This window comes from Equus przewalskii, chromosome 20, assembly GCF_037783145.1.
Source record: "Equus przewalskii isolate Varuska chromosome 20, EquPr2, whole genome shotgun sequence".
Lineage (NCBI taxonomy): Eukaryota > Metazoa > Chordata > Mammalia > Perissodactyla > Equidae > Equus > Equus przewalskii.
The window spans coordinates 45,405,378-45,425,415 of NC_091850.1; the positions used below are offsets into that span (position 1 = coordinate 45,405,378).

Below are 20,038 nucleotides of genomic sequence, written 5' to 3' on the forward strand. Positions count from 1 at the left end.
TTATTTTGGAAGCTGGTTCTCTTCAAGGGAGGATGTGGAAGTTCCCTGGCTTGACCTCGGCAAGAGATTCATAAAACCCTTTCTCTACTATGGTAAAGCTTGAGCCCAAAGAGTTGCTGGGAGGGACTGTGGAATGTGAGGTTGGCTGCAGTTGCATGAAAGGACCAAATGCATGGCTGGATGCCGAGAAACAGAATGCTTCTATAAAGAAAAGTAGCTGTCAGATAGAGTGGATCATTAATCACAAGGTCAGCAATTCAGTGTGATACTTGATTCTCTCTCTATACAAGGATTTGACAGTTTTATGGCCTAACACATGGATGATGCTGAACTTTCTGGTCCCTGTTGGGATACCAAGGCACTAAAGATTACGTTAATCTAACTATGCACCTCCCTAGGACCATCAGCCTCCATACAGGAACTTGGAGGCATTGTTACAGTTTTGAAGCAATTGTCCCTCATAATATGTCTTTGCTTACATTCCTGAACTTTATAAACCTCTTAATTGGTTTTATGTGGAGAGGTTCCTTTCCAGTTCATAACTGAAGAAGCCTATTTTGTTTCATCCATCTGACAATGCCTTTGGTTACAATTTTCTACCACTGCCCCTTGTTCAACACAATAATCAGCTTTGAAAATCTCGTTACCTGGAGGTAGTTTAGGAGTAAAGAGAGGAAGATGGCTTTGGAATCATTTGAAATTATTTTACCATATTTATTTACTTCTTTTCCTGAGCTGGAGTAAGTAACTATAGGTAATAGTGAGTAACTATGGGTACAGCACCAAACATGACGTAGTAGCACCAACGGTACCATATTTGATAAGGTGCCTGCTTCTTCCCACGTGGATATTCAACATGGTGACTGAAGTCATTAGAAAGAAGCTTCAAGACTGACTGCTTTTGTTATTGTGATTTTTATAGCATTGTTCAACACGTTTACCCATTCCACTAGGTCTTGCTGATCAATAGCTTGTAAGAAATATTTCCTCTTCTCTGTATTTATTTTTTTAAGCCAAAATTCTGCTCTTGGCTTAGTTTAGATGCATTGTTAACCTTTGAAATGTAGGTAAGCTTAATGTCTCCAACACAGGTTGGTCCACAAGTAGATTCAGTGGATTATCCATTTACTATACTAAACTATCTTTTCTGATATCCACCATGAGGTCCTCTGAAGATTTCTAGAAAACTACAAACACAATTTGATCCAAGAGAACAGCCAACAAGTTTACCCTCCTGAAGTTCTGGGCGCTCTGTTCCTTGGCCCCAGGCTGTATCTTAACAAATAATATCCTATAGAAGTCATAATAGGCATAGGAAAAACAATATCTCATTACAGTAAACATAAAACTAACATGTGATGGAACTGTTGCATGAGGTTCCAGACAATCAGATTTGACCTTCGTGCTTATGCTGAAGAGTGGAGGAGCCAATTTCCATTGCCGGTAAGAATTTATGACCCATGGCACAAAGAGAACAACAAATTAAGGAAGTCTCACGGAACCTGGAGGAAGCAGACAATGCCAAATGCAACCTTTGCAACATGAAGTTCAAGGGTTCAAGTAGTGGAGCCACAATGCTTTACAGGGCTCACCAATTGCAGGCTAAAAGTGTGGCTGACAACGCAGCTAGGTGGGGTTTAGAGAACGAAGTATAATCCACTTTCCATCAGACGCTGTAGGAAAGCTCACAGGGTCTGCGTTTTAAAAACAGCATGTGTGTCTGTTCAGCTATTTAAAGAGGTCAATAGCCACAAACCTACACACAAAGGGAATTACTCTGGCACCTGTAACTTGTTTTTTCTATCCTCTGCCCTGACCACTGAGAAAACTGCTTCGTGAGGGCCACCTTGTATGACTGCTACCCTAACACTTTGGTGCCACCCTGCTGTTGTCTTTGATCCTCTCCAATGAACTGGTTAATTTTTCTGTCAGTAAGGATGCTAGGAGGATTACCAATCTTAAGTATGTGGTGATCTGAACTAGATTCTTCTTCGGTCACTGAAAGTCGCTCTTGCGTACTCCTGAGCTGTGAAAATCTCCACACGTATCAGATACGGTTTGAGGCACATCTTTCTCATGCCTGCCTCCCAGAAACTTTGAATCTGTGCTGTAGGCACCCCATCCCATGCCCTGGCCACAGATGACAGGATAGAGTTGGACACGTGGTTCAAGGGCCTTAGGTGGGCTGAGCCAATCAGATTCTCCTTCTCAGAAATTCGAACTGGTGAACTAAGAGGGAGTTTCCTTCATGGTAGGAGCAGCCTTATGTGCCAGGAGGATGAAAAGTGGGGGATAGAGGTGGAGAGAGTCAAAAAGAGGAGGCGGGGGAGAGAGAGAGAGAGAGGACATGTGCCAAGTGAGGCCAGGAAATCTTGAGCAATGAGACTCTCTCTCACGTGGACTGTGAGAGACACAGCTTGAAACCTTAATTCTTGGCTCTCTGGGTCCCAGGCAACTTCCAGGAGGACTGGCTGTTCTTCCTGCCCTGTCGCTCTCTGGGATTCGCCCTAGCAAACTCACTCAAGTGGTTTTCTGTCCTCACAACCTAAACTGCTTGAACAGAACCCAAAGAATGTTAGAAGCTCATATTTCTTGCATTTCTGGCAAGACTGACTTAGGCTCAGGCAATAATTCATACTAACCATAAAATAGCAACTTAAACTTGTAAACCTTTGTCATTCACAATAAAACCCACACAGAATTGGAATTCGTGGATGTGCTCCAAGCTCTTCCTTGCTGTAGACGTTAGCCTGTGCCTCCTCATCAGCCCACTGTCTAGGAGGCCTGCAAAGGCCCAGCAGAGGGTTTGTCTCTCAGAGGAGTGAAGGCCGTCAGGGACCAATGAATGACGGATGTGTCTGGTGGAGAAGAGACCACCACATGCCGCCTGTTGTTTAAGACCTCCCTCCTATCCCACTTGCTGCCAAAGGTATTTTCCTCTGTGTCGGTGATAAGCTTCCAGGCCTTCATTTGTCCTGAGTTCAGATGTGCACCTTGGGCACGTCTTTCTGTTTCTGACTTCGATAAATATCTGCGATGGACTCAGGTGTGCCTGCCATGGCTTTAGGGATTCAGGCTGCCCATGCTCTTGTTTCCTGTTTGCTACACCAGCCTCACCCTACGAGGCTGGCTGCAACCTGCAAGGAGGCTCTGCAGAGCCGGGGTCGGGGCCAGGCCTCCTCCACGGCTAGTGGAACGTGGTATATGCATTCCTTGGACATCTCAAGGTTATGCTCATTCTTAGGAGTCCATGACCCCATTAAATAACATCCTTTCATGAGCCATATTTGTTTAAGAACCCGTTTCTGGGTGAACTCAATGTCCTTGGCTAATTTTAACCTTGTTAGAGCTAAAATGTTAGGAAAACTTGGTTTGATCTCCAATGTCTGTTGTGGTCATTCATAGGTCACCCTGACTGGATGAATATGTCAGGGTATCATTAACTTCAGGAAGCTTCTCTCCCCAGGACTACATCTAAAAACTTGCTCTCTTCAAGTCCTGGATCAATAAAAAGAAATTTCAGGGGAAAATAATCACACTACATGCTGGCACCACATAACGATGCTTCAGTCAACAACGGACTGCATCTATGACAGTGGTCCTGTAAAATTAGTACCCCATAGCCTAGGTGAGTAGTAGGCTATACCATTCAGGTTTATGTAAGTATGTGCTATGATGTTCGCACACGACGAAATTGCCTAACACATTTCTCAGAATGTACCCCCTCCTTAAGCAGCACCCGACTGTATCAGATTAGATTCTTTGTTTCTTTAAGAAGTAACAGCTTGGCTCTCAGTTATCAACTTGCAATGTGGAATTCATTTGATATTTGCATGAGCACTGTTCTAGTCACAATGATATAAAACCCACATCCCTTCCTACATGAGCTTGAACTCCAGGGAAGAAATGAAATGTGGTGAAGATTTTTAAGCACAAAGAACTGAAATCAGAATGAGGTTCTTGCTGATTTCTGCGAAGAGAATGTGGAAACCTATGAAAGCCTTCTCAAAAAAGTAGCATCCCGGGGCTGGCCCCGTGGCCGAGTGGTTAAGTTCGCGCACTCCGCAGCAGGCGGCCCAGTGTTTCCTTGGTTCGAATCCTGGGCGCGGACATGGCACTGCTCATCAAACCACGCTGAGGCAGCATCCCACATGCCACAACTAGAAGGACACACAACGAAGAATATACGACTATGTACCGGGGGGCTTTGGGGAGAAAAAGGAAAAAATAAAATCTTTAAAAAAAAAAAAGGTAGCATCCTACTGCAAAGTGGGACTGTCTCAAAGCCGATCCAAGGACCTCTGCCAAGCAGGCCTTTATGCAAGTTAGGAGAAGGGGCCCCAGTGGTGCAGGACTTGGCCAGTGGACTGAGACTTGTTGGTAGAAAAAGACACCGCTTGACAACCCTTCCTCTGGGGCCAGCACTTGTAGGGGAGACCCCAGCCCCTATTCACCTCTCAGTCAGGTGCCCTGAGCAAAGCGCACACCACACAGCTCAATGTAGTGGCCTTGGTTGGACCAGCAATAGCAAAACAAAACAAAAACACTACCCTCTTACTCTGGGCAAAATCCCAAATCCCCGGATAAATAACATCAGAATCTACTGATTCTTGCCTGAAACTCGTATTTCAGTGCTACTAAAGTGTGTCCTACAGACCAGTGTCACATTACGAACTCTTTGTTGCCAGTCTGCAAGAATACATACAATGAGCATAAGTGTTTAGAAACTTTTGTAGCAATTCCATCTCAGTGCAACATTTTTATTACATTTTACAAAAGTGCCCATCTGCAAAAGATTGGAAATTTTAAAAACTTGTCTGTCGCTATGGATAGTTTTAAAAATACTGCTCTGCCACAATTTTCAAAGGGAAAAATCCACTTTACTCCCTGCTCTATAAAGAGAATCATGTGGCATTTCCTTTCCTGTACGGTAGATAGAGTATCTTTCAATTTGCTTGCACTTAAAAAGACTTACAGGAGGGACAGCCAGAGAGGCAAAGACTGAAATAACTGGTCTCACAAGCAGATTGAAGTGTTCCATTATTACCTTGTGAAATAAAAACAAGTGGAAAAATTCACTTTTCTCATTTACCATTTGCTGATTAATGAATTAAACATAGATCGAAAACGCATCAGTGGTGATTTTTTCTTTTAATCTATCCAGCACGTTTCACTATAGCTAAAGGTAGCTTCTGATAAGAGAGAGATAAATATTTATCTTTCCGGTTTACCTACAATGATATTAATATTTTATAACAAACATCATTTTTACCATGCATCACCTCATCTCTGCTCCTTTTTTTATTTAAGGGAGTCATAAACATGTCTACTGGGAATCATATACTGAAAGCTCCAGAACATTCAAGCAGCTTTTCAGGCCTTCGCCCCAGGCATCAGTCAGTTTGCACCAGCTGCTTCTCTTCACCTAGCCCTGGTCCTTCCCAGGAAGTGCAGCCAACAGAGAAGCCAGCACCCGAAGGAAGTCTGTATACATCCTGAGCTGAGCAGCGGACAGAAACCGAGCCTGGACAGGGACTGGCGGCAGTTCCCAAGCTGTTTCCCAGATTCTGCTTTTGGGGATGGCAGTGAGAACAAGAAGTGGGGCCAGGAAAGTTCCAGGCTTTTGTGTTTGTCCTCATAAACGTGTTGATGTCTGATAAGGGGTGATGTCTGGAAAGCACTCTAGTCTTATTGCTCTGACCCTCACTCCGCCTTTTCAAACTTACCGGCGAGCCAAACAAGCTTGTAAACTGCTACGCGGACACGCAGTTGTAACCACCGACCTCTCGTTGCTTCTGTTTAGACATTCCGTCCGAGGTTTTCTAAGTTAGGCACAAGAAAATTTACTTTGCTTACAAATAGGCTATTTCAACAGAAAAAATATTTCTGTACTTCAGGAAAGATTCTTAGAACACATTCCTAGTTTAAATAAACTACTTGTACAGAAATGAGTTTTACAACCCACCTAGACTAAGTTGAAAATATTTTAAGCACACTTTTTTTAAATTTTAGGAAATTCTCTTGACTAAGCTTTCCAAGAATCACTACAAATAAGTGACACTGGTGGCAGCAAAATGAGTTAACAATCTAAGACCTGATGGCATTGACTTTAAGGAACAAGAGATCGACTATATACAGAAATTTGTTTTTTAAGCAGAGAATGGTATTTTTTCCAGACGTTCCTACTTCTAGGAATATAACTTTAACATCCCACATGTAGTCCACGCATCCACACTGGTTTTGAACCACACTTGTTCCACACAGGGTTCTTGTTTCCTCAGACACGTTCTCTGACCTCCAAGGGCAAACACACACGGCACACACTCCTGGCTGTTGCACAGAGCACTTTGGTCCCAGGCCTGTTGAATACGTGAGTGAGTGGTTTTTCCATTACTTACAAACCATGTTGATATTAAGCATAAGTGTAATCCAGATAAGCTTTCATTTTCTTGGCCTACAGGAGTATGACAGGATTAAACCCAAAGTGGATTAAGGGAAGACCCAACTATTTTGAATAAATAACATAGAAGTGATTGTACAATTTGGAACCACTTAATTTTGTGTCTGACTATAAAACAAACATTGTGACACAAATAGGACTGGAAGGAAACTGAATGCCTATAAAGTATACCTAAATATAGTAATACTGAGGAAATGAAACAATGTTCAACTTACGACAAGCAACCCAGTGGACTGTTACAGTTTTAGATCCATAAAAGTATAGATTTTTAAATTTTACACAGTAACTAGTCTTAAGCAGTGTGAAAGACATTCTTGTAAAAAGAATCACACAGCCATAGGAACTTGCCATTTAAGAGAAAACTGATACTAATTCTGAATTAGTCACCCCTTATTCATATTTCTATAGGTTTTCACATATCAGGTTAGTTATCAATTAAAAAACATTTGTTCTTTAATGTGAAATTCCCAACATTTTCAGAGTATCAGAAGTTAGATTTTTTTTCCTCCCCAGACCACCTTGGACAAAATTAAAATTCTTTCTTTGATCTCACTAATATGAGAAAATCATTTGATATGTAATAAGCATTTCCATCCAAAATTCATTTGCAGGAAAGTCCTTGGAAAATTAACGTGAATGCCCCCTGATCTGAGCTGATCCCACACTAGCTCGGTCTGGGGCTCTCCTGCACACTAGAGAAGGCCCTGGAGCTTTTCCCGGGTCACCCCACGGGTGGAAATTACTTTGGTTCAAGACTGGAAAGGCCCACAGCCAAGAAATTCAAGTCACCAGGGAGGCCCTGAATTAATAGTTTCTTGGGGGACTTTTCAAACGATAGTGTTCCTAGGATGAAACCAGAAGCCACCCATGGTTCTTTCTTTACTTTGGAGATGAACTAATATGACTTGCCTGAACCATTTGGTCATCGAAACCTCCCTTACCTTGGACTTCTACACTGAGGATCTTTTAAACCTGGAGGAAATACTAAGATCAGAAGGGCGTGGTATAAAGATGATGTGAAAAGTAAAAGAAATCCAGGTACCAGGTTGAGGGAATTAAACTTGCCTCCTTATCAAGAGTCAGTCTTGAAGATAAACAAGTTCTGAGCATAGATGGTGGCGATGGTTGCACAATGTGAATGTACTTAATGCCACTGAACTGTACATTTAAAAACGGTTAAAGTGGTAAATTTTGTGTCGTGTAAGATACATTTTACTAAATTAAGAAAAGTCAGTCTTGTACTAATATGCATACAACCCTTCACATGGCCAAAATTTACGAGAGAAACTTATTCTAAAATCAGAACAAGGGCATCTGTTTCCATTTTTGCTATAATTCTCTCATCATTTAAAACATGTAAGTTTAGAAAGACTTTAACTGTCATCACACAGGAAACGCACCTCCAATTTATTGTTGGCATTTAAACGTGGTGCTAATTCATATGTAGTTTGTTTCATTCATTATACAACTGAATTAAAAACTAAACAAAAACACCCTCCCTTAAAAATAATATCTACCTTAAAACTTGTTTTGGGGCTGGCCCCATGGCCGAGTAGTTAAGTTCACGTGCTCTGCTTCAGCAGCCCAGGGTTTCTCACCAGTTTGGATCCTGGGCGTGGACATGACACCACTCATCAGGCCATGTTGAGACAGCGTCCCACATGCCACAACTAGAAGGACCCACAACTAAAATATACAACTATGTACGGGGGAGATATTTGGGGAGAAAAAGCAAAAAAAAAAAAAAAAAGACTGGCAACAGTTGTTAGCTCAGGTACCAATACTAAAAAAAGAAAAAAAAAAATCTTCTGTTTTGTTGCCTTCCCAAAACATGGCAACTATTTAAAGGTCTTCTTTACTTTTTACTCATTGTATTGAAATGTGCTTTTTTCACAATTTGGTCTTGCCCCTCCATTTAAAGAATTTGCCCCATCCTGCCCTGTTCCCTAACACGGTCAAGGATAAACAAAACGTGCTGGTATGTCACAGAGCTATAGGCCGCCAATCCCTGTGGAAAAGTTTTCCTTTCAGTCCTGGATTGACGTGGAAATAATGCGTAAGGAGATCAAGGAGGTTGGGAATACACAAACGCCAGGTAGGTACCTGGACAGCTCAACTGGAGCCGGAAGTCAGGAGCAGAAATTCCATGAGCAGGCTATCATCACGTCTGCTTGTGAACACAAAGGGAGGAGCTGATGCTTTCTTGGTCACAGTACAACAAGGGGATACCTTCCACCAGCGTCAATTAAATGACAGGGGTTATGCAAAACCACAGAGGCTTCCAAGCAGGAAAAGGCTGTTGAGATCAATTAAGAACTCGCGTTTTGTGTCTATCAAAGTAACACAAGGATGCTTGTCTGAGCTCATTACTCTCCAACTCTTCAACCAGAAAACAAAATGAAGCAGGCACAACACAACGCACTACCAGATGTCTAGCTTATGTAGGGCATCCAGGTGGTCACCCCCATTACAAAAGGATCTGAGTGTTATTTTCATCCACTACAGCATTTAACACACCTCTTTTTTATTGACAGTAGAAAGAATATGAAAATGTGGGAAAACATTAGCATCAAACACGTGAAGTAACTTTGAAGTAGTATATCATTAGCCAACAGTGTAGAAGTTATTTTGGTATTTTATTGAAATTCCCAACAGACTAGCAAAGTACCTCCAAAATTAAGATTACCAAAATAAACTAGAGAAGTATTTCCAAAATAAAGATGACGAAAAATTAGTTAGCCAGAGTATATTAGTAGTCTATTGCTGCTGTCACACATTACTACAAACTTAGCAACTTAAACACCACAAATTTACTATCTTACAGTTCTGTGGGTGAGAGGTCTGACTTGGGTCTCACAGGGCTAAAATCACCGTGCGGGTGGGGCCGTGCACTTTTCTAGAGGGTCCACGGGAGAATGTGGTCCCTGGCCTTTGCTAGCTTCCAGAGGCTGCCCACATTCATGGTTGGAGCTCCTTCCTCCATTTTCAAAGCCAGAAATGCTGCATCTCTCTCTGACTGTTCTTCTGTATTTGACATTTCCCTCTGACTCCAACGCTCTTCCAATTCCTTCTTGCCCTTTCAAGGACCCTTGTGATTATATGGGGCCCACCTGGAGAACCCAGACTACTCTCCCAAATTCAAGGTCACAGGATGAGTACCTTAATTCCACCTGCAACCTTTTCCGCATTTGCCATTTAACCCAACATATTCACAGGCTCTGGGGATTAGGATGCAGACGTCTTTGGGGGGTGGCAGGGGTATCATTCCGCCTACCACACATTAAACATACATGCAAATACACCAAGTTTAATATTTTCCTGACCATTCAATGTCATTCAATTGCCTTAATCTACAGAATTTATCTTTATCTATATAAAACATATTAAACTGGCCAGATGCAACAGTAACAAAAAAATGTAAAGAGATATAAAACAATTTGTACGTGGGCTGGCCTCGTGGCCAAGTGGTTAAGTTCGTGCACTCTGCTGTGGCGGCCCAGTGTTTCACCGGTTCAAATCCTGGGCACAGACATGGCACCGCTCATCAGGCCACACTGAGGCGGTATCCCACGTGCCACAACTAGAAGGACCCACAACTAAGAATATACAACTATGTACCAGGGGGCTTTGGGGAGAAGAAGGAAAAAATAAAATCTTTAAAACAATTTGTATAACATTACAAAGTAGTGGTTATTTGTATGTGTTTATATATAAAACTGTACATGTACACATATGTGTGTATATATCTACATATGCATATAGATATATATACACACACACTAACATAATTTTATCGTTACTCAAGTGGTTCTGGAAAATCAGTATACCATAGAGATTTCTCACAAAATAAAGCCATGTTTATGAAGATCCAACATCAGCCAAAGACCATATTCTTAATGAAGAATGAAAATGTTAGAGACAAAGAAATTCTTTCTTTCAAGGGTAGTCTTTTCTCCCAACTTGCTTGCTTCTCATTTTTTTCCTGTTCTTGTCCAAATTAATCTTCTTCATGCACTTGAAGGCCCACCGTGTATGAAGTGACCAGAGCCCTCGTGAAAGGTCAAACCACCAACCCACAGACACACGAGTGCAGCTGCTTCCGAGGAAACGACTGGGAAACACAGGAAAGCCATGCGCGCATTGTCGGAGCACAGCCGTCCAGCGTGCCCTTCATTCCGGAGAAGGTCCTAATTCCTTCCATGGCGGCAACACTTGCTTTGTCTGCAAGAAACATGACTTGCAAGCGTGACCACTGTCACTGGGAGAGCAGCGCCAGACTTAGAAGACGGGAATGTGGTAGTGGCGGTCATTCTCGGTCAGCAGGGAGATCTCTGGCCACTCTCTGAGCGGCTCCTCTGGGTAGCAAACTTCAAAGTCTCTGGAGTTAAACTTGAACAGTCTGAACACTTTTATCTTTACTTCGAGGGAGTATCCAAGTATAAACATATCAATCTGGGGAAGAGATGAAAGAGAGGTCACAAATACACATTTCCAAATTCCTGCCCTCCCACCAGTGGAGGGAGAGTCTTCTGCTGCAGCCTGCGAAATAAGGCACTTGTTTACAGACCCACACATGAACCACTGAGTGCGCACAGAGTTGGGAACAAATGTCCGTTACGTGGAAGGCAGGGGACGAGCGGGGGAACATCTCTGTAGACTAGCGTGAAGAAATCACAGAGAAAAGCTGTTTGGAAAAGAAACTGATAAAAAGTGAACACAACTAGAAGGACATACAACTAAGATATACAACTGTGTACGGGGTGGGGGGTGGTTTGGGGAGATAAAGCAGAAAAAAAAAAGTGAAGGAATGCTCACAGTAAAAATTACAGCCTTCCAACTGGTTTTATATAATTTTAAATCAATTTTTATAAAAATGTCAGATAATTTTGTGTACCTCCTAAGAAAGCAAAACCAAACCAAATCCCTTTTCTATGGCGATATAAAAGCACTGTCTGGATCTTTAAAATTTCAGTAATTTCTATTTATCTGCAGTAAGTAACCGAATGGTTTCCCAAACATTATCTCACGTTCCAGCTGTACTTTCTCCTGGTTAACCTCTGCTGCGGGAGAATCTGTTCCCATCTGAGAAGCGGTCTGAAAGGTCAGAGATGTGCCCAGCTCTAGTGCTCCCTGGCCAGAGGGCTGGACGACACACAGCAACCAGCAGGGAGCAGGGAGATGTCCTGCTCTTCTGTGCCTCACTTGAGGGACAGTAATACCAACCCACCACCTCTTTGCAGTCGGTTTTATCAGGGCTGAAACTCAACACCAAACGCCTAAGTGTTCAAGTCTTGCCAGTATCGTCCTTCATCAAACACAAGACTCTTCTGCTCCATTTACCTGCTCTAGGCCACATGTGTCGCCTACAGAATTCAGGTGATTCATCATGAAGCTCAAAGGATCAGACGATGTTTCCCGGGAAAACAGCAGTCGAAAAAGACTGGGAATGACCTTTTTCGTCTTCATTTGTTCATAAACTTCGGTGACCTGATACAGCATGATGAACTTTAAAGCTTCATAGAGTTTATATTCCAGGATAGCATTAGAAAAAAGGATGTTGCACATACTTCCTCTCTTATGATAATCTTTTATTCCACTAAATTCAGTCCACTAAAGAAAAAACAGATGTAAAAGTGAAATTTAGAAGGGCAGAGGTGACTGTGTACGCCACTGCATACTTTTTAAAGTACTTAAAAAACAAACCAAGGATCAATATAGGGTCGTGGGACTTTAACTCTTCATTTTATATCTTTTGACACTGATGTTTTTTAACCATAAATACAGTCATGCATCGCTTAAGGATGGCGATATGTCCTGAGAAATGTGTTGTTAGGCGATTTCATCACTGTGTGAACATCACAGAGCGCACTTACACAAACCTAGATGGTACGGCCTACTGCACCCCTGGGCTGTACGGTACTAACCTTATGGGACCACCGTCCTATCTGTGGTCTGTCGTTGACTGAAATGTCGCTATGTGGTGCATGACTGTACATATTACTTTCCCAATAACAAACAAGTTTAAATATTTTTTCAAAAATGCACCACCTACTAGTTAAAATACTAAGCACGTCAGTTTCCAAAAACTGCTTAATATAGTTGGGTTACAGAAAGGATATTCCGACACAAACAGAACCAACTGGAATTCTTTAACATTCTCCACACACCAGGCAGTTTAAAGCCCCCTACACATATTAACTCACAACAACTGTACAGGGCAGATACAATGCATATTTCGGTTTTACAGATCAGAAAACTATGGTACAGGAATGCTATGATATTTCCCAAAGAAGATTCATTTCAACAATTCAAAATCTGTGTCTCTATTAAAAGGCAGGAAAAACTCTTAGTCAATTTATAACAATCTATAACTTGTCCCCAGGTTATTAATAGAGCGTGTCCCAGAAGGACATTTCTGAGCGTGTTGTCTGGACCTTGCACCACATTTTTCTAGGGAAACAAAGGCATATAACTGTTAGGGCTTCCTGGCCAGCCCCCAGAGGCCTCCTTAAACCCTAATGGGCCTAATTACAACGTAGAACAATGCTGCTCTCGTTCATTACTTGGAAGGAGAAAGAACAAGGAAGGGAAACTATCAGTTACTGGAAGTGCTTCTGCCTGCACTTCCTGCTTAAGTGACAAAGTGACGCCTGACATCAGAGCATGTGGCTGCGTCTGGGATGCGTGCTTTCATTCCTACTTTTTTCTCTCCCAAACACTCACCTGCGTTTTCAATAATTCCACACATTTACGTAATTTTCCAAACACATTCGAACCCGTATACTTCTCAGGACCAAAACTGTATTGCTGGATCCAATTACAACCTTGTGAAAAGAGCAGTTTTTCAGGAAGCTTGAAAAGGAAGTAGATGCCAGCAACGATTAGTATCTCAACACTTATTAACCACCATTTGGAATATGTCAGAGCACCTATCTTATCTCATTTGGGAATCTTCATTTTAAAGGACTATAAAAACAACTGAGTAAAAACATATCGTCATTCTCTTTAGATTTGTGGATTAAGTGATTTGGATGACATTCTTAATTCATTATTTCACAACTGATGAAAACCTAAATGAAGATTAGATCTCTAGGAACAATCTTTTTGGATAAAACACTTCCCATACTTCCTAGGTACATCCCCTTAGAAATTATTTTTAACCAAACAACGTTAGAGTGACATAGTACATCAGGGAACACATGGCTTTAGAATGACGCACTGTGAGATCCTAACCCAGCTGTCACTCACCAGCCGAGAGATTACTCAGCCAGCACGGGTTATTTAACTTCTTAGCCTCACTCTCCACTGTAAGTCAAGGACGATACTATCCACTTTACAGGACTCTTGTTGGGATTAAATAAGATTATGGAATATGGAAGAATCTGACCCATCAGAGGTATCCAATACATTTTCCCATCCGGCTGAGCCTATGGAACTCACGATCTCAGTTGTATTCTCTGTCCTCAGCAACCAGCAGCAAAGCTAGCACACTGCATACACCTGACAAGTATTTGCTAGATGAAATCAAACTAACAAAGCCAACTCTAAACATAAAATGTTAAAGAAACAGAACATGTGTAGCTATGTATGTGCATATACTTTATATTTCTTTGCTCCTCCGTTCTGAACTGTACATCCTAGATTAGGCATACTGCATTCAAAATAAAAATTCAGGTTATTCATCAAGAATGTATTGCCCCACACTGTGAAGAAAATGAAAAAACAAAGAACTCTCAAAACTCCATCAACAATAAAAAAACAAACCCAATAAAAAGGGGCAAACGATTTGAACAGACACTTCTCCAAGAAGATAATAGGGATGGCAAATAAGCACATGAAAAGATGCTCAATGGCATCGCTCATTAGGGGAATGCAAACTAAAGCACAATGATACCAATGCACACTTACTAGAATGGCTTAAAAAAACCTCAAATCTGACAATACTGGTGACAATGTGGAGCAACTGGAACTCCTAGACATTACTGGTAGGAATGCAAAATGACAGAGCCACTTTGCAAAATAGTTTGGCAGGTTCCTAGTTAAACATACAACTACCATATGACCCAGCAATGTCACTCCTTGATATTTACCCAAAAGGAATAAAAACTTATATTCATACAAAGTCCTTTATGGCAATATTCATAACAGCTTTATTCACGGTTGTCAAAAACTTGAAACACTCCAGACGTCCTTCCATCGGTAAGTGGATAAACAAACTGTGTTACTTTCATGTCAAGGAATACCACTCAACAATAAAAAGGAATGAACTACAATTCATGGAGCCACATGGATGAATTGCAAACGCATTATGCTAAGTGAAAGAAGTCAGATTCAAAAGGCTACACACTGGATAACTCCATTTATAGGACATTCTGGAAAAGGCAAAACTCTAGGGACAGAAAACACATGAGTGGTGGCCCAGGGCTGGGGGTGAGAGAAGGATTGACTATAAAGGGATAGGAAGGAAGCTTCGGGGCAGTGGTTACACCCTGCATGCGTCTGTCAGAACTCCAATAACTGAAAAGTGAATTTTAGTACATCACCTCACTTCTAAAGGACAGACGCCTTTCTCAAGAAAAGATGATAGAAACAAACAAAACTGAGGATGACTCTCTTTCTGGGATGGCTTATCTGCAAACTGACATGAGAGACAGAGGACTGGGCAAAGGCCCCTCCAGGCCCCTCCAAGGTCAGAGCTGCCCACAGAAGACCCGCAGCCCGTGTTGCAGGTGTCATCAACGTGACGTTTCCCGTCTCTCCAGGGGGAGCACTGACCTTAACGATGTCTTTTTCTTTCATCCAGGATGGAAAAGAGAGGCCCTGGCTGAATATCTGAAACAACACGGACCTCAGTGCATCATAGTTATCTCTCTTGACTTGTCGGACACATTTAATACGCCGCCGCCAAAACAGCTCCTCGTAGGCCTGTGAGCACAATGGGAGAACGCTGGTTTTTAATTCTCTTGGACACGAGAATAAGCAAAGTGAATCCACTGCATTTTCAGTGAGGCGTTCCTCCCAAATAAAGCGGATGACAGAAACAAAAACAATTATCAATTACGAATGTGACCACATGGAATTTTAAAGTAACCTTGTGTGTGTAGAGTCCACGTCGTGCTATTTCAGTTGATAAATTCCTGGAAGCCCAGGGCCAGGAAATGTCATCTGGGGGAGATGATGGATACAACTTGACCCCAGTCAAAGATATTATACACTTTTAAGACCGTGCTCAGGAGCACTTTAAACGTACGGGGTTTTTTTGCTTTTGCTAGTGACAAGGTTGGGCAGCATTGCTGGGAATATTGATCAAGATTGATCTAAAAATCCTCAAAATATTTTATGTCAAGGCGCCTGACCTCTTCAAGGACAGAAGCCCGCAGTGCCTGCACAGATGTTTAAGAGGCCTGGCCAGGCGAGAGTCGACCAGTACAACGCTCAAGCTCCCGGAAATTACAGGCCTAATTTACCCACGTCCTTGAGGGCACGAGCTCTAGGGGAAAGGCCAGAAGCCAACATCCAGCAGCTGTTTGGCTTTTTAATTAGAGCCACAATTATTTCTTGCACCATGTTTGGTATTAGTTGACCTTTGGATTTAGTAAAGCGAAACAGAATTTTGTTCCCTGATTTTTACCCACAAATTCTCCATCTTCCATGAAGTTTATAAAAAGACACACCTTCCTCATCAGCTTGGCCCGGGGTGTCTCTCCTTTCCATTCTCGGGCACAATAACTGAGTAAATCAACTTCCGCCTCCACGCTGAGGTTCCCTGGACCAAGTCAGAAATAAAAGGTAGTTAATTTTCCCTTTCCTCTCCCTTCTTGAACCCTCTCTGCACCTTAAAAATAAGGAAACATATGCATAAAAATACTTACTTTTGAATTTTCTCTGCAGATATCCAATCCACCTAAAAGATAAAGGGAACAATAATATCAAAATCCTCCTTTGAATAGCAAGGGTATTTTTGAAATTTAAAGATGATACAACCACCTACCATTTCAGCCGGCGCCCTAAATATAAATGCAGCCTTTTGAAGTAGCAAAGGGCAGCCACCAGAAATGAAACTGCCAACATCACCGACCCCTTTGCTATTCTCCACGCAGTATCTAAGGCTTGGCTGGTGACTAGTGTCCAGGCGTGAACTTGGTCATTTCCTACAAAAATTTAATAATAAAAAAAGAAAAAGCACATCACATTTTCAGAAGTCTGCTTTAAGGGAAAAAAGATACAGTGGATAATTATACTTGCCAAGTGTTGATCATTGATTTACATAAACATTTTTTAAAGTATTCAAAAATACAATCTAAAAATTAAACTTCTAGCTCTCCTATAATCAGTGTCATATTTAAGAATATCTTTGTTCCACAAAATTCAAGAGAAATAGTGAATGTAAAGACTATAGGTTTCATAGGGCCAGCCCCGTGGCGCAGCAGTTAAGTGCACACATTCCGCCTCGGGCACCTGGGGTTCCCCAGTTCGGATCCCGGGTGCAGACGTGGCACCGGTTGGCAGGCCATGCTGTGGTAGGCATCCCACAGGTGAAGCGGAGGAAGATGGGCACGGGTGCTGGCTCATGGCCAGTCTTCCTCGGCAAGGAGAGGAGGATTGGCAGCAGATGTCAGCTCTGGGCTAATCTTGCTCAAAAAAAAAAAGAAAAAAAAAGAGTATAGGTTTCAGAATCCCTCTGACCTGAATTCAAGACCTGCTTCTCCTACTTTCCTAGCTGTTCGACTGTGGGAACCTAACTTCTCTTACCCTGAATGGTCTTGACTATAAAATGGGGGTAAAAATACTGACCTCTCTGGGGAAAGATGGAACGAAATTATTTAAGAACCAGCAGAGTGCACGACACACTGTGTTGAATATCTGTTGAATCCAAGATTGTGTACAGGGGTTCTGCTCCCACTGAGAGCACCGCCCAGGAGACAGTCACACCAGGGGGCCTCTAGCGATGCAGCCACCACCCACCTCCACCCACTTTGATGTTCTTAAATCACCATGGGCCACAACATGTGGCATCACCTTAACACACAGAATGAGCAACTCAAACACAGAACAGCAAGCACACAGACATCATTTCCAGAACGCAGACCACTTGGACGTCATGAGATGGAGACAGATGTGCCACTTATGGTTGACTGTGATTCCTGATTTGACAAGAGAAAAATAACGGGCCCAGCTGGAGCGCTCACATTGTGTACATGCAATATTTCCCTATGTGCAGCAGACTCCTAATTATATTATGTTTGAGCATGTAAAATGCTGAAGTACAAATGAGGAAGAGGACTCCTGAGTTTCGGCCAAACCTCCTGGGGTTCATTGTGAAATAGTTCCCTCCCCAGCACATGGTTTAGTAAAATTCCAATGATTAACTTTGGAAAAGCCTCATCAATTTGGAATCTACAATTTTAGCATTTTTGATCATATGGATATTTGATGTACATTTACACTCTCAATAAAGAGTTTACCGGCAAAGAAAGAAAGTTACCAGCAAATAAAAATACATAGATTTACAACTATTTAAAAAGACATTTTCAAAAACAGATGCTTATCTGTTTAGAACTGGTTAGCTCTTCCTTATATATTTACTCCTGCCTAGACATTTAGTAAAACTTTCTATGAATTGCTTAAAAATGTAAAGCTATACTGCCTTTACATCTATAATTTAGACTTTTATTAAGTCAGATGGATTTCCTAACTTTGAAAATTCTCACATACACAAATATTTTTACTAAATTCTTAAATTCAGAAAGAACTAGAATTTTGTCTATGTGACATAATTTCCTTTACTGTCATCATAAAAATTTTATAGAAAAATGGAATATTACATATGATTTTAGTTTTTTCTCTTTATATCAATTGCATATCAAATTATAAGTTGGATATCTTTTCACATCACTGTGTATATATCTACATTATTCTTTTTAAAGAATGCACAGGGGCCAGCCCGGAGGCGCAGAGGTTAAGTGTGCATGTTCCACTTTGGCGGCCTGGGGTTCACCAGTTCAGATCCTGGGTGTGGATATGTCACCGCTTGTCAAGCCATGCTTTGGTAGGCGTCCCACATATAAAGTAGAGGAAGATGGGCATGGATGTTTGCTCAGGGACAGTCTTCCTCAGTGAAAAGAGAAGGACTGGCAGCAGTTAGCTCACGGCTAATCTTCCTCAAAAAAAAAAAAGCACAATATCTCAGTATAAAGATACACCATCATATACGTATGTAATCTTTGCTTTATTGATAAACATTTGGATTGTTTCCCAGTTTTTCAGTCTTACAAACACTACTGAGACATTCTGCTTACGGACTCATGGTAGCTTTTTAGGATAATTTCAAGAGGAAACTCAGGGTCAAAGGGTGTGCACGTTTTTAGTTTTGACAGACGTTGCCCAAGAGCCTTCGGAAACAACGCTGTCAATTAACACTCCCACTACAGGGACGAGGACCCCGACTTCCCCAAGCCCCAGCACTGGCTGTGATTTCTCACTGTAGTCTGCATTTCTGTAGTGACACGTTCACACTGCTTCCTCTGTGAAGAGCCTTTTAGAGCCTCTGCCTACTTCGCACTGGGTGGTGCTCATTTCTGTGCCAACCTAGAGAGCTTGCAGTCACTGAGGCGGGGTCTGGCTGCTGCCCCTCCACGAGGCATGTGCTCTCATTTGTCACACACCCCAACCAACACGCTGCATTCTTTTAAGTTACTGCCCGGCCCCTCGGGGCATTTGGTTTGAGACCTCTGAATCAGGGCCTTCTCCTGAGCATGAGGCCTCTCCTGCAGCTGCCCAGGGCCTCCAAGGGGACCCACTGCAGATTATGGCTTCCCCCATGCCACCCCCCATCCCCCCACACAGACACATTTCCCTAGCCCACTCCCTTATCCTGGAAATTAAACCCTGCCTACAACCCAAGAAAGAAACAATGATATGATCAACTTATCAGGAAAAAACATGTGAGAGCTCAATACCCCTCCCATGCAAACCCAGAACACAAGCCTAACGTCCCGGCCTCTGTCCACCTAATGCGCCCACAGTTTTTGGTCAAGTAACTCAAGCCAAGAAGGGCCAGGGAGCATAACCCCCAGGGGGCGACCTGGAGGTGGCTGCGCCCTTTACTCCCTGTGGCCCTGGCTGCACAGCCACCAGGACCTTGTAGATCTGACACAGGATCCCCTGCCTATGAGGTAAACTGACTGCAGCCCATGGACATGCTGAGGTCTTCACAGATAGATCAGGAGTGGGGCTTGTAACCCAAAGGAGAGGAAGTACAACGTTTTAGTAGAAAAAAGTATGGCTTCACTGTTAATTAAAATACATACAATCTGAGCTTTTGCTACCCCCCCTCCCCCAGACCCTGTGCTAAGTGTTTGACAGGAAATATCTCATTTGCTCCTGCCAGCGCTGCCCTGGTGTAAGGAGGTCCCAGAGCCCACAGTGTGGGGCCCATCCCAGCCCTGCCCATACACTGGGTGGGCAACTTCCCCTCCCTGAGCTTCTGTTTCTTACCCCAGGAATGGAAACAGCAAGGAATACTTGCCTGGTATACTGGGAGTGCTCAATGCATGCTCGCTCCTACGGCGGGTACCA

General features: G+C 42.5%; 1 protein-coding gene and 1 pseudogene across 5 annotated transcripts in view; both read right to left on the minus strand.

Moving 5' to 3' along the window:
* LOC139077894 (pleckstrin homology domain-containing family A member 1 pseudogene) lies at nt 1–10,661 on the minus strand (annotated as a pseudogene).
* The window catches only part of OTULINL (OTU deubiquitinase with linear linkage specificity like), a 26,055-nt gene continuing 14,984 nt past the window's right edge, over nt 8,968–20,038 (minus strand). For 3 of the 5 annotated variants that reach the window (XM_070587174.1, XM_070587176.1, XM_008517272.2), the window contains exons 2-8: nt 16,452–16,611; nt 16,333–16,364; nt 16,135–16,226; nt 15,236–15,385; nt 13,184–13,312; nt 11,801–12,070; nt 8,968–10,912 (exon numbers count right to left, since the gene is read on the minus strand). In XM_070587174.1, coding sequence (XP_070443275.1) covers nt 10,739–10,912; nt 11,801–12,070; nt 13,184–13,312; nt 15,236–15,385; nt 16,135–16,226; nt 16,333–16,364; nt 16,452–16,611 — 1,007 coding nt within the window. In that variant the 3' untranslated portion in view covers nt 8,968–10,738. Of the gene's footprint in view, nt 10,913–11,800; nt 12,071–13,183; nt 13,313–15,235; nt 15,386–16,134; nt 16,227–16,332; nt 16,365–16,451; nt 16,612–16,918; nt 17,092–20,038 lie in introns of all 5 variants that reach the window. The other 2 variants (XM_070587177.1, XM_070587175.1) reach the window with 2 other exon arrangements.